This window comes from Poromitra crassiceps (genome assembly GCF_964638095.1).
Source record: "Poromitra crassiceps genome assembly, chromosome: 1".
NCBI classification, from domain to species: domain Eukaryota; kingdom Metazoa; phylum Chordata; class Actinopteri; order Beryciformes; family Melamphaidae; genus Poromitra; species Poromitra crassiceps.
In genome coordinates, this window is record NC_139623.1 from 71,291,378 (window position 1) to 71,302,121 (window position 10,744).

The 10,744-nt window shown below is 42.7% G+C and overlaps 2 protein-coding genes across 2 annotated transcripts in view; one reads left to right on the forward strand and one right to left on the reverse strand.

Moving 5' to 3' along the window:
- Window positions 1-306: 306 nt before the first annotated feature.
- Window positions 307-8,693, forward strand: sdf2 (stromal cell-derived factor 2). The gene is made up of 3 exons (XM_083643665.1): window positions 307-502; window positions 2,938-3,134; window positions 7,753-8,693. Exons 1-3 carry the CDS (start codon window positions 325-327, stop codon window positions 8,050-8,052), a joined length of 675 nt encoding a protein of 224 aa, XP_083499791.1. The 5' UTR covers window positions 307-324; the 3' UTR covers window positions 8,053-8,693.
- Window positions 8,694-8,834: 141 nt separating this feature from the next.
- Window positions 8,835-10,744, reverse strand: part of LOC310782886 (legumain-like) — a 3,883-nt gene continuing 1,973 nt past the window's right edge. The window contains exons 4-5 of the mRNA XM_083643676.1: window positions 10,714-10,744; window positions 8,835-10,173 (exon numbers count right to left, since the gene is read on the reverse strand). The exon at window positions 10,714-10,744 is cut by the window's right edge and continues 37 nt beyond it. Of these exons, the coding sequence (XP_083499802.1) occupies window positions 10,125-10,173; window positions 10,714-10,744 (80 nt within the window). The 3' untranslated portion in view covers window positions 8,835-10,124. The remainder of the gene's footprint in view (window positions 10,174-10,713) is intronic.

Consider the following 10,744-nt stretch of genomic DNA (forward strand, 5'->3'; position numbering starts at 1 on the left):
TAATAATAATAATAATAATAATAATAATAATAATAATAATAATAACAATAATAATAATAATAATACATGCAATGCAATGTGAATTGGTGTGGCTATGCCAGGCTAATGTTGTCAAACTGCTATGATAAGAATATCAAAATACATCATCACAGTGGAATAAGCGTTGATCAAAGTAAACAAAAAATATAAATCCCTAACGTCGTAACCACCACCACTCCAAGCCGCTAGGGGCGCGATTTCCACTTACCTGACCTACTACTACCTTTCCGATGACGTAGCACAAAAGTCACGGCTCGCAGTCGCGACGGTGCTTTGATTGTAGGAATGGATAACTGTCCCGGCCTTTCACGCGTTTTATTGAGCTGTGTTTTGTTCTTCTGGATATGTGGGCTATCATCGTTCGCTACGGAGCTGAGTTTTGTGACATGCGGTTCGGTCGTTAAACTATTAAACATAAAGCACAATGTGAGGCTCCACTCGCACGACGTACGCTACGGTTCTGGTGAGTTCATTCATCGAGGAGGGAGGACATTCTCTCTTTTCTTCTTCACAATTTGTCTATATCCATACCCCTTATTTAGTAGTTACGTTACCGACCGTTCACGTAACTACCTTTTTGTGTGGGGACATTATACATTGATGTTTTCTGTCAATACAGGTTTAGGGAGAGGAAAGTAAAGACTTCAGAGAGGGACGTCACGTCAGTTTTGTCAGCTTGACATAATGTGACGTCATGACACATGTCAAGCTGACTCCATAGTTGTGTACAGTAACATTCAGTAACATAGTAGTGCTTATGCTGCCTTCCAGACAACTGGGACCTTCGGATTTTCTGGCCTCCTATTAGGAAAAGTGCGCTGGAACGGCACTCAAAGTGGGAGCTCCCACTTGAAAACTGGGAGAAAAAAATCTACCCCCACTAGGCTGGGAACCAGTTCTCTGACGTCACACAACAATGGCCGCAACATGGAGTATGTAGTCCAAAGTATTAAGTGCCTAAATAAAATGTATAATAGAGTCTGTTACATTATGTGTCATTGCTGCTCCTCATTTTCATTTAAATATGTAAGGAGGGTGCTCTGCTCGTTGTTAAGCTGTCTTGCTATTTGCCAAACAAAAAAAAGTTTGTCGCGGTCCGCCATGTTTCTTGGTTGCATTTTGCCTTTGTGCTCTGGAATGCTTTGAAGGTGGGGGGTGGGACTTTTCCACTGGGAAACACCCACGTCCCAGGTGTCTGGAAGGCAGCATAACCTCGCGTCACCAGGCTCTTCTCGGCGAGAAAGAGCCTGGCTCCCGCCCACAATTGATTTTGTCACCCTACTGGTTCCGGCCTAGAGCCCGCCCTAGACCGGATGGCAGCGTTTCTAGCTCGTCAACTTTCACGTTAACTTGACAATTTGACCCAAGTATCAGAACGGCAAACAACAAAACAAAAGGTGGACGTACCGAAGTTCTTTTAGAAACATTGCGGATTCACAATCTCACATCTTTTAAGCCAATACAGAAGCTTTGCATCAGACAATTAATCGAGGGAAGAGACATCAAGCTAACAGCAACACAGATGTTTTTTGGCGCACTGCCTTCCGGTGTTCATTCTGGTTCCGTGGTTTACGCCCCATGACAAAAAGCGGGGTGGAAGGTGCCCAGACTAGTGCTAAACAGAAAGATGGGTAAACTAAACTGTGACAACTAAAGTGATCATCACAAGTCAAATATACATGTATGTAAACAAAAATCAATCTTTAGAATAAGAAAGAAATGTAAGATAGCTTAACACGTTAAGTGCCATAGCCGAGATATCTCGTCTTACATAATCCAACGCTTGAGTGCCAGAGCCGAGATATCTCGTCTTACATAAACATTTTTTTTTTTTGACGGTGGGACATCAATCAACAACTTTTACATCTTCGAGATCACTATTGGAGCAAGAGAATGTGTATAATCTATTTTACCGACCACTAAGTGGCGACAGTGCTCTCCTGACTAGAGGAAGGCAAGCATTTTTTTAACTTGTCACGCCATTCTCACCCCAGCCATTCTCATGAAAATGGATGGGGGAAAACGCTTTCGTTTTCGCGCTGATTGCTGGCGATGCGGGATTGCAAATTTACATAATAGATTACAGGTGGAACACACTTTGAAACACGCAGCATAAATATGACCAGAATCGCAAAAGCTTCTCTCAACCAAAACTCCAAGAAGCGAGCGAGTCCATCCCGACTTCCTCAAACAGCGGCCGCGCAGCCACAGGCACAGGACAGCAGCAAAGCACTGTCAGACTGGTGACAAGCTTGTGACGGCCGCTGCAGCCAAGAAGAACGCCCACGGAGGGAGGAGTTGAAGCAACTCTCCCTCTCGCTCTCTCCCTCTCTCTCTCTCCTCTCTCTCTCTCTCTCTCTCTCTCTCTCTCTCGAGAGAGAGAGAGAGAGAGAGAGGAGAGAGGAGAGAGAGAGAGACAAGGGCAAGAGTGGGAGACAAGGGCACCCATAATCACAGGCACGTGAGGTGGTTCTAAAAATCCATTTATCTCCAAACTCTCTGAAAATCTCTGAAACCATGCTGTACTCAACGGCTAATATCTACATAACTACTAACTGTGCAAACTAACTCTTTTAGACAGAGAAAGCACACATTCTATTAGTTATTTTTAGATGATTGGTGTTCATGAATTCTTAACAGAAAATAATCCTCGGCTCTTGTAAAATGAGCCAGAATCCTCAAAAAAAAAACTGGCACAACTTACCTACAGGATGAAAAAATGGCTGGCACTCAATGTGTTAATAGATTTATGATATGTTAATTTAAAAGGTGGTAATGTATTCTGCAAATAAAAAGGAGGGTAAGCTGATTTTACATGGTCTAACCCACCACCCTGGTTGTGTATCTCTACAATGGTGTTACTCTGCCTCTCTCTGTGTGTGTGTGTGTGTGTGACAGGGAGCGGGCAGCAGTCTGTGACCGGGGTCACTTCAGTTGAAGACAGCAACAGCTACTGGAGCGTGCGTGGGACCATTGACGCCGTGTGTCATCGCGGCACACCGGTCGAGTGTGGGCAGACTATCCGCCTCACTCATGTCAACACGGGCCGCAACCTGCACAGCCACTACTTCGCCTCTCCGCTGTCCTCCAACCAGGTGGGTTTCTGGGAAGTAGGAAAATAGGGGTGTTACAGTATGTGATGAACCACAGGGCTTCCAGCGGACGTTGGGGAATGTACACAAACTAGGCATCTCGTGCGCTCGATTCCTAGGCTCGCCCGCTGCACGGCTGCTGTGTGGCCTTGTCTGCCCTATTGGCGCGCGCACAATGTCTCCCTCTCCCTCAGTCTCTCTCGTGAGCCTCCTCAGTCTCTCTCGTGAGCCTCAGACTGATGACATCATCACTGATGACATCACTGATGACATCATCACTGGTGTCATCAGTGTGTGTGTGTCTGTCTCGTGTGTGTATGTGTGTGTGTGCACCTGTCTGTCTCTTGTGTGTGTGTGTGTGTGTGTGTGTGTGTATGTGCGTGTGCATCACTGATGTTGTCACAATGCCTCTGACATCACTGATGAGGTCACAATTTATAACATCACTGATGACATCACTGGCGCTTTGTGTGTGCGTGTGTGTGTGTGTGTGTGTGTGTGAATTTATGACATCACTGATGATGTCTTCAGTGGGACAGACAGATAAACAAACAGAGCCCCAGCTCCCTTTTGTATATATACAGTATAATTATACAGATCCTTTCAAAAAAAATTGAATATCATGGAAATACCATGGATGACCGTGGCCTTCAGCAGATTCACCGGATTGTCAAGCAAAGACGATACAAATTTTTGGCGGAGATTCAGAGGGAGTGGACTGAGGCTGGAGTCAGTCATAACTGCTGATTTTCTTCACACTATTCTAATTTATTGAAATACTGTTTTGGGGGTTTTCTGGAGCTGTAGGCCACAATTATGAAAAATGAAACGAATAAAGGCTAGAAATATTTCACTTTGTGTGTAATAAATCTATAATTTATTAAAGTTTCACTTTTTGAAAGGAATTATGAAAAAAAACGAACTTCCATGATATTCAATTTTTTTGGAAAGGATCTGTATATATTCATCATCATCAGTATATAAGTGTAAATGGGAGCTGGGGCTCGGTCTGTTTCTCTGTTTCTCTGTCCCACTGTGATTGTCCCACAGTGATGTCATAAATCCCACTGTGACATCACCCGTGATGTCATAAATCCCACTGTGACATCTGTGATTTCATAAATCCCACTGATGACATCATCAGTGATGTCATAAATCTGACATCATCAGTGATGCTGGTCTCATTGGCCACACAGCAGCCGAGTTGCGGGCAAGGCCGCGCAGCGGCCGAGCTGCGAATGCGAGCTGCAGGGCCAGCTTGGCGAGCTGCAGGGGCAGCTCAGCGAGCTGCAGGACGGGCGAGGCCAAGCGAGCCTAGGAATCGTGCGTGGGTAGCACGCGAGATCCCTAGTATATACAGTATATCATTCTTAACCTCGTCAAACTAGGCCAAAAAGGGGTCCCAGATAGTTGAGAACCTTATAAACGAGTTGGTTCTCAGGGACCTGAGTCTCTCCATCTGTAGATCTGTAGAGATCATGTCCATCAGCCACAGGAGGACTTCCATTCCTTCAGAATGAGTTTTTGGTGACAGTTGTCCCCAGTGTCAGAGATTGTTGCACAGCTGTAGGGAAGTTTAGAGAGGACTCCGAGCTCCGGATATTCTGTAGGCCTTAGAGTACCAATCAAATATTTTGGCCCAGAATCCCGTTAATGAAGTGCAGAACCAGAAGGCATGAGATAGTGTTCCCTCTGACACCTGTCACAAAGTGGCAAGACAGAAGGGAAGATCCTGTGTAGTTTATGCTTGGAGTAGTGAAGACAGTGAGTGACTTTACATTGGATCAGCTGGTGTCTGCTATTAACTGAGCAGAGTTGTACCACAGACAGACTCCTTTCCCATATAATGTCAGATAAATCAATACCAAGTTCCCCCTGCCATGCTTCTCTAATCTTCTCAGTAGAGGCCGTGTTGTAGTTGTCAAACAGACACAAATCTAAAGATAAGATGCTTGGAGTGAGGAGGGTGCAATCCATCAAAAAAAGCATGTTCATTTGGGAGCACTTCAAAGGTGTGAATCTTGGATAGCGATATCTGAAAATATACTGTGTCATTAAGTTCTAGCCACTGCTTATTTATAGCTTAATTTCCCCCAATCATTTGGCAAAGCATGCAAAATGTTATTTAGTCTGGGCTGGGGCCAAAAGCTTGGCATCTGGTGGTCAATCGGGAAAAATAGCAGGAATGGCAGTTGCAGACGTCCCGGTTTGTCCGGGACAGTCCCGGTTTCAGGATGTCTGTCCCACGTCTCGACAGATATCTCTCGGGACACTGAAATGTCCCGGTTTTCAACACTACCAAATTGTCCTGGGTCCCACCGTAATTAAAATAATAGCATCATACTTGTTTTTCAGTGCTTACAGATGTTTATCATGTTCGGCCATGTGGAATGAAGTTGAATGAACATCCATATGAAAAAAGTGCGCTGGTGAGAAGCATAGAGCAGCCAGGACCTGCAGCACTACAAAATCAAAGCTGTATAGATCATGAAAAGAGGTCTCACTCTGGCCCTAAAATATCCCCCCCCCACCACCATAGAATACCACAGAGATGACATATTTTCGAAGTCCCTGCACTTCCGGCTCTTACGTGTAAATGGGATTTTTTTTTTTTTTTTTACTGTGTTTATTATTTTTTGCACATAAGACAAAACAGTACAAATCGCAGACATACGCACAGGCTTAGAAACATATTAAAACAGAGAACCAAAACCAAAACAAACAAACAAACAAACGAACAAACAAAAAACACCTGACAAAAAAACAAAACTACAACACATAATTGGATGCACAATAAAAAAAAAATGTATATATAAAAGAAAAAATACTGTCTGTTCCTCCTTGACACTAGTATTCAAAGGAGACCTTCTCCACTCCTGTCCGACACATTCATACTCCTGAAATGATCTACAAAAGGTTGCCAAATCTTATCAAACTTGTGTTCCTGCTTCCTGAGAGAGAACTTTATTTTTTCCAGTTCCAAATGCTTCATTACATCATTCATTAGGTTTAAATGGGTTGGTGCAGATTTCTGTTTCCAGTTCAGTAAGATGAGCCTCCGTGCCAGTATACAGACAAATGATACCATATAATGTTCGTCACCACTAATTTTTTCAGGATCAATAATTCCCAGAACTGCCGTTAAAGGGTCTAACTCAATAGGTCTGTGCAGAATGTTTGAAAATGTTTGAAATATGCTATTCCAGTAGTTCGATAACCCTGGGCAGATCCAGAACATATGAGCTAAAGATGCTGGAGCAAGCCCACAACGATCACATGAAGGGTCAATATCTGGGAATATCTTACTAAGCTTTTGTTTAGACCAATGTAACCTATGAATTATCTTGAATTGTATAAGACCATGTCTTGCACATACTGAGGAAGCATGAACCTGTTCTAAAGCTATCTACCACTGCCACTCCTCAATTTCCCCACCCAAATCATCCTGCCAAGTGAATGGGATTTTTGTATGCGTATTTGCATGGAGGTGGAAAAGTTGGTGTAACGATAAAAGGTAAATGGGACTAAGTGAAGTGAATCTTCCGTTTAACCAAACTCCATTCAGAAATGTTCACAAACAAACCATTCATGTTGCCTTGCTTACTAAAGTTACTGTAAAACATGATGAAAGCTTGATATCAATCACTAGGATGTACTCTACATGTTGGCATACACTAAATACACAAATATTTAGGCACAATTTGAAAGGTTAGACCGCCTTCTGCAGTGTGTTTTAACTGAAGAAGACTGCGGGATTAACAGGCGACTCACATCTACAATTGACATTTTAGTCACTAAGGCCATGTTCACACTACAGGCATGGAAAAAGGTCTGTGGTGGTTAACAATTGTATGAAACAGCAACGTTTGTGTTCAGCAAGATCAGTAGTGCCCAATTTGGGGCCCGCGGGCTCTGTTTGTTTTGGCCCGCCACGGATTTGGGGGAAAAAATGCAAAAAAATGCCAGGCCAGGCCTGAGTGTGAGAGCAATTCAATCAATAGACAATAACATTGGTGTGTTTAAAATGAGATATTCCACTAAATATGGCTAAAACAGATTCAAACATGCAAAAAAGGCAAAAAAAATTTTTTTAATTAAATTAATTAAAAACCTTTTTTTGGGGGGATGGGGGCCCCCCTAAGAGCTTCGCTCTATATTGAAATGTTATTTTAGATTTAGAATGTTAATTTTCTATAAAACACAATACATTTTAATGTAATTCCACAACATTTATTTTTGGCCTTCGCCCTCCACCCAGATTGAGTTTTGGCCCTTCATGGGAAAGAATTTTGGCACCCCTGAGCAAGATCATCTTTGCAAATGAAGACCGCTTGTGACTTTTGAAGCGTAAATGCATTTTTTTTTCATATGCAATTTTATGCTTCAAAAATCAAAAATTCAAAAACAATAAAAGTGGTCCTCATTTGTGAAGATTATCTTGCTGAACACAAACGTCGCTGTTTCACAAACTTTAGTTAATCACAGATCGTTATCTCATGCATTTCACCGAAATCCCCTTAACAAAAATCCCATTAGACCTTTACACGTAAGAACCAGGAAGTGCTAACATCCATCCCTCCCCTCATCTTTGAATACCTTTCTCTCGCTCGCTCGTCCACAGGAGGTGAGTGCGTTTGGCGAGGAGGGCGAGGGGGACCATCTGGACGAGTGGACGGTGGAGTGCGGGGGGTCGGTGTGGATGCGCGATGAGGCCGTCCGCTTCCGTCACAAGGCAACCGACGCACTGCTGTCGGTGACGGGGGAGCAGTACGGCCGGCCCATCCACGGCCAGAGAGAAGTGCACGCCATGATGGGCCACGGCCAGCACAGCCTGTGGAAGGCCATGGAGGGCGTCTTCATGAAGCCCAGCGAGAGCCCGCTGGGGAACCGGGACTACAGTCACGCACACACCGAGTTCTGAACTTTGACTTTGGTCTCTACTCCTGTCTGTCTCCTCTCTTTTTTTTTCCTCCTTCCCCCCCCCCCTTATACCCGCTGTCTTCCTACCTCTGTCTCATCATGACTTCTGGACCAGCAGCCTGCCCCAAAGCCTCTCTTTCCTCCCCACCTCCCTCATCTCATTTCTCTCTCTCTCTCTCGTCGACGTCTGGGTCTCTCCTTTTGCCCTCTATCTTTTGTGGACGCTGTGGGCAATTCTGGCAAACAGGTGTGCTATCATCACGGATCGGGGTGCAATGACTTGATCTTACCTATCAAAAGTATTTCTTTGTCGCTGGACTTATCTCTGGAAACACTATTGAAGCATGAAAGATGCAGCAGCAACACACAGAGAGCTTCTAATTTACCTGCATTTATTTTTGCTCATATATATAGGTGTTTTCTCTCAAAGTTGATTTAAATGTCAGTAGCACTACAGTTTGCCTTAACAGGTACAAAAAGACAATCATATCAAAGGTGCTATCTTACAAAGACAAACATGCATGTTTGTTACAGTTTGTGACACTTTTATAGCCACTAAGAAGCAGTTATTTATTGTTAAATATCAGACTGCCATCACCAGTACACAGTAGACAGGTAGAGACAGTACAGATTGTGCAGGTTCATACATTCATATCATCAAATGAGCCTTGTGCTTAGTTGGACTTAAATGCAAAATGCATTGTTACATTGTTACACTTGTGCCTTTTATGCTTTTAAAAAGTATGTGCTGTTGACATTGAGGATCCTTTTTCATTTAGGAAAAACCTTAAGACTTGTATAGTTTTTAAGTTTCTGGTAGTTGTCAGCCAGCCCGGTTGCAGAAAAATGTTATTTTCTCCTTGAAGAATATGGCAAGCGTAAGCAAATTATACAAAGTAAATTTAACGCAGCCGTAACAAATATGCACAAACGGAGGATGTGGCAAGAAATAACGGACAAAATCAATGCAAGAAATATCGCTGTCAAAAGAACGTGGAAGAATTAAGTCATTTAGCAATATGACATTTCTGTGACTGCAAAACAAACATCGACAGGAGTCGACAAAAACTAGTGAGTTTCAATAAAGTCATATAGCGCTATCTAACGTCAATATGCGACAGAGTTATGTTAACGGCCACAAAGTGATTTTGACGATAGACTGACGGTCAAATGGATACTCTCAAAAGTGAGCATCATTCATCATTCATTCATTCATCATGTCCAGTGGGTTTTGCCTGTCCCAAACAAGTTGTCATGGTATCTGCTCCTCTTCAATCACCATACATTTAGCCATTCTGATATGTTCCACGAATCATTTTACACAAATTCACATTTAAGAGACGGTTATGGGTCCCTCAAGATTTTCAAAATGGTTACTAAGGAGTCGGACCTTGTTGCAAAAGCATAAGAAAATACTTAAAAGTAGCTAAGGGCAAACACTCAGAGATCTAAGGGTTTTACCTTACAACATCCTAAGGGAATCCTTAGGTGATTTTATGCAACTTGTTTTTTTCCTAAGGCATCCTTTTTATGCAACCGGGCACTGATATCTGAGCTTTAAAGTGGATAAACAGTATTACTATGGTTCATTTAATTGTGTTAGTCCGATTCAGTATTGCAAATGTATAAAGTATTCTCACTAACTGACATGGAAGCATCATCGCAGTACCTTTCCCAGTTTGGCTAACAACATGGCATGGTTTCTTTATCACGTGAATATCCAGATATCCACACGCTGTATTTTGATTGACACCAGTGAACTGGATGCCATGTTTGTTGCCAACATTCATTCACTTTTGCAGCCTTGGTGCAGTGAAAAAATGCAGTGTTTATCAGCAACTGCGCTGATGATCAGTGCAGTGTTCATGCTGCGTGTGCGTGCTCGTGCGCGCGTTAGATCAGCTGTTTCAGGAGGTTTATACGAGCGACATCATTGTAATGAATACCTAATTAAATTGATTTTTGTGAATACCAGTGTCAATTTGACATATCATTTGTCTCTGTTGGATTCACCCACTTTTGCACTGGGTCACCGTGACAGTTGAGAAGGACTTGATTAATCACAGACGGTTGTTATTCCTTCTTCAGGTTTTTGCTGATTTCATCAATGGCTCTCTTGATACTGCACAGGTCACACAAAGACATGACATGATGAGTAGAAAAGCCTAAACAATAGAGCTCAACAGTCATGTGACCTCTCTTGCCCCAGAAGTGAATTCTTCATTCAATATTTTTGATATTTTTTCCTGCATTTATTTTTTGTTTTTTTGCTGAAAGTGAAATGTTTTATGGTCACTGATCATGATTCTCTGGCAGACTGGTTGTCTTGGGTCAAGCCTTAAAACTCGTTCTATAATGATTTTTCTAAATGTCTATGGAGAAAATGAATGGGGAATTCACTTCTGGGGCAAGAAACGTCACATGATATATAGCCAACTACACTACAAAAACTGCTTTTTTAACATGTATTCCTTAATGTTTTTTGTTTTTTTTATCCACCTAAAGGCTTGTTTTGGTCCATTATCCACCTGCTAATGGGGCTTGAGTGGAGCAGCTGGGGCTAAATCCATGTTAAGTGAGTCAGTTGGATAACAGACACTATACAGTACGTGCCTCTGGGAAGTCATTATCATGATGGAGAGAGACTGTGTAAAGCCCTTACCGCTCCAGAGGAATCCCTTCCTCACACAAGT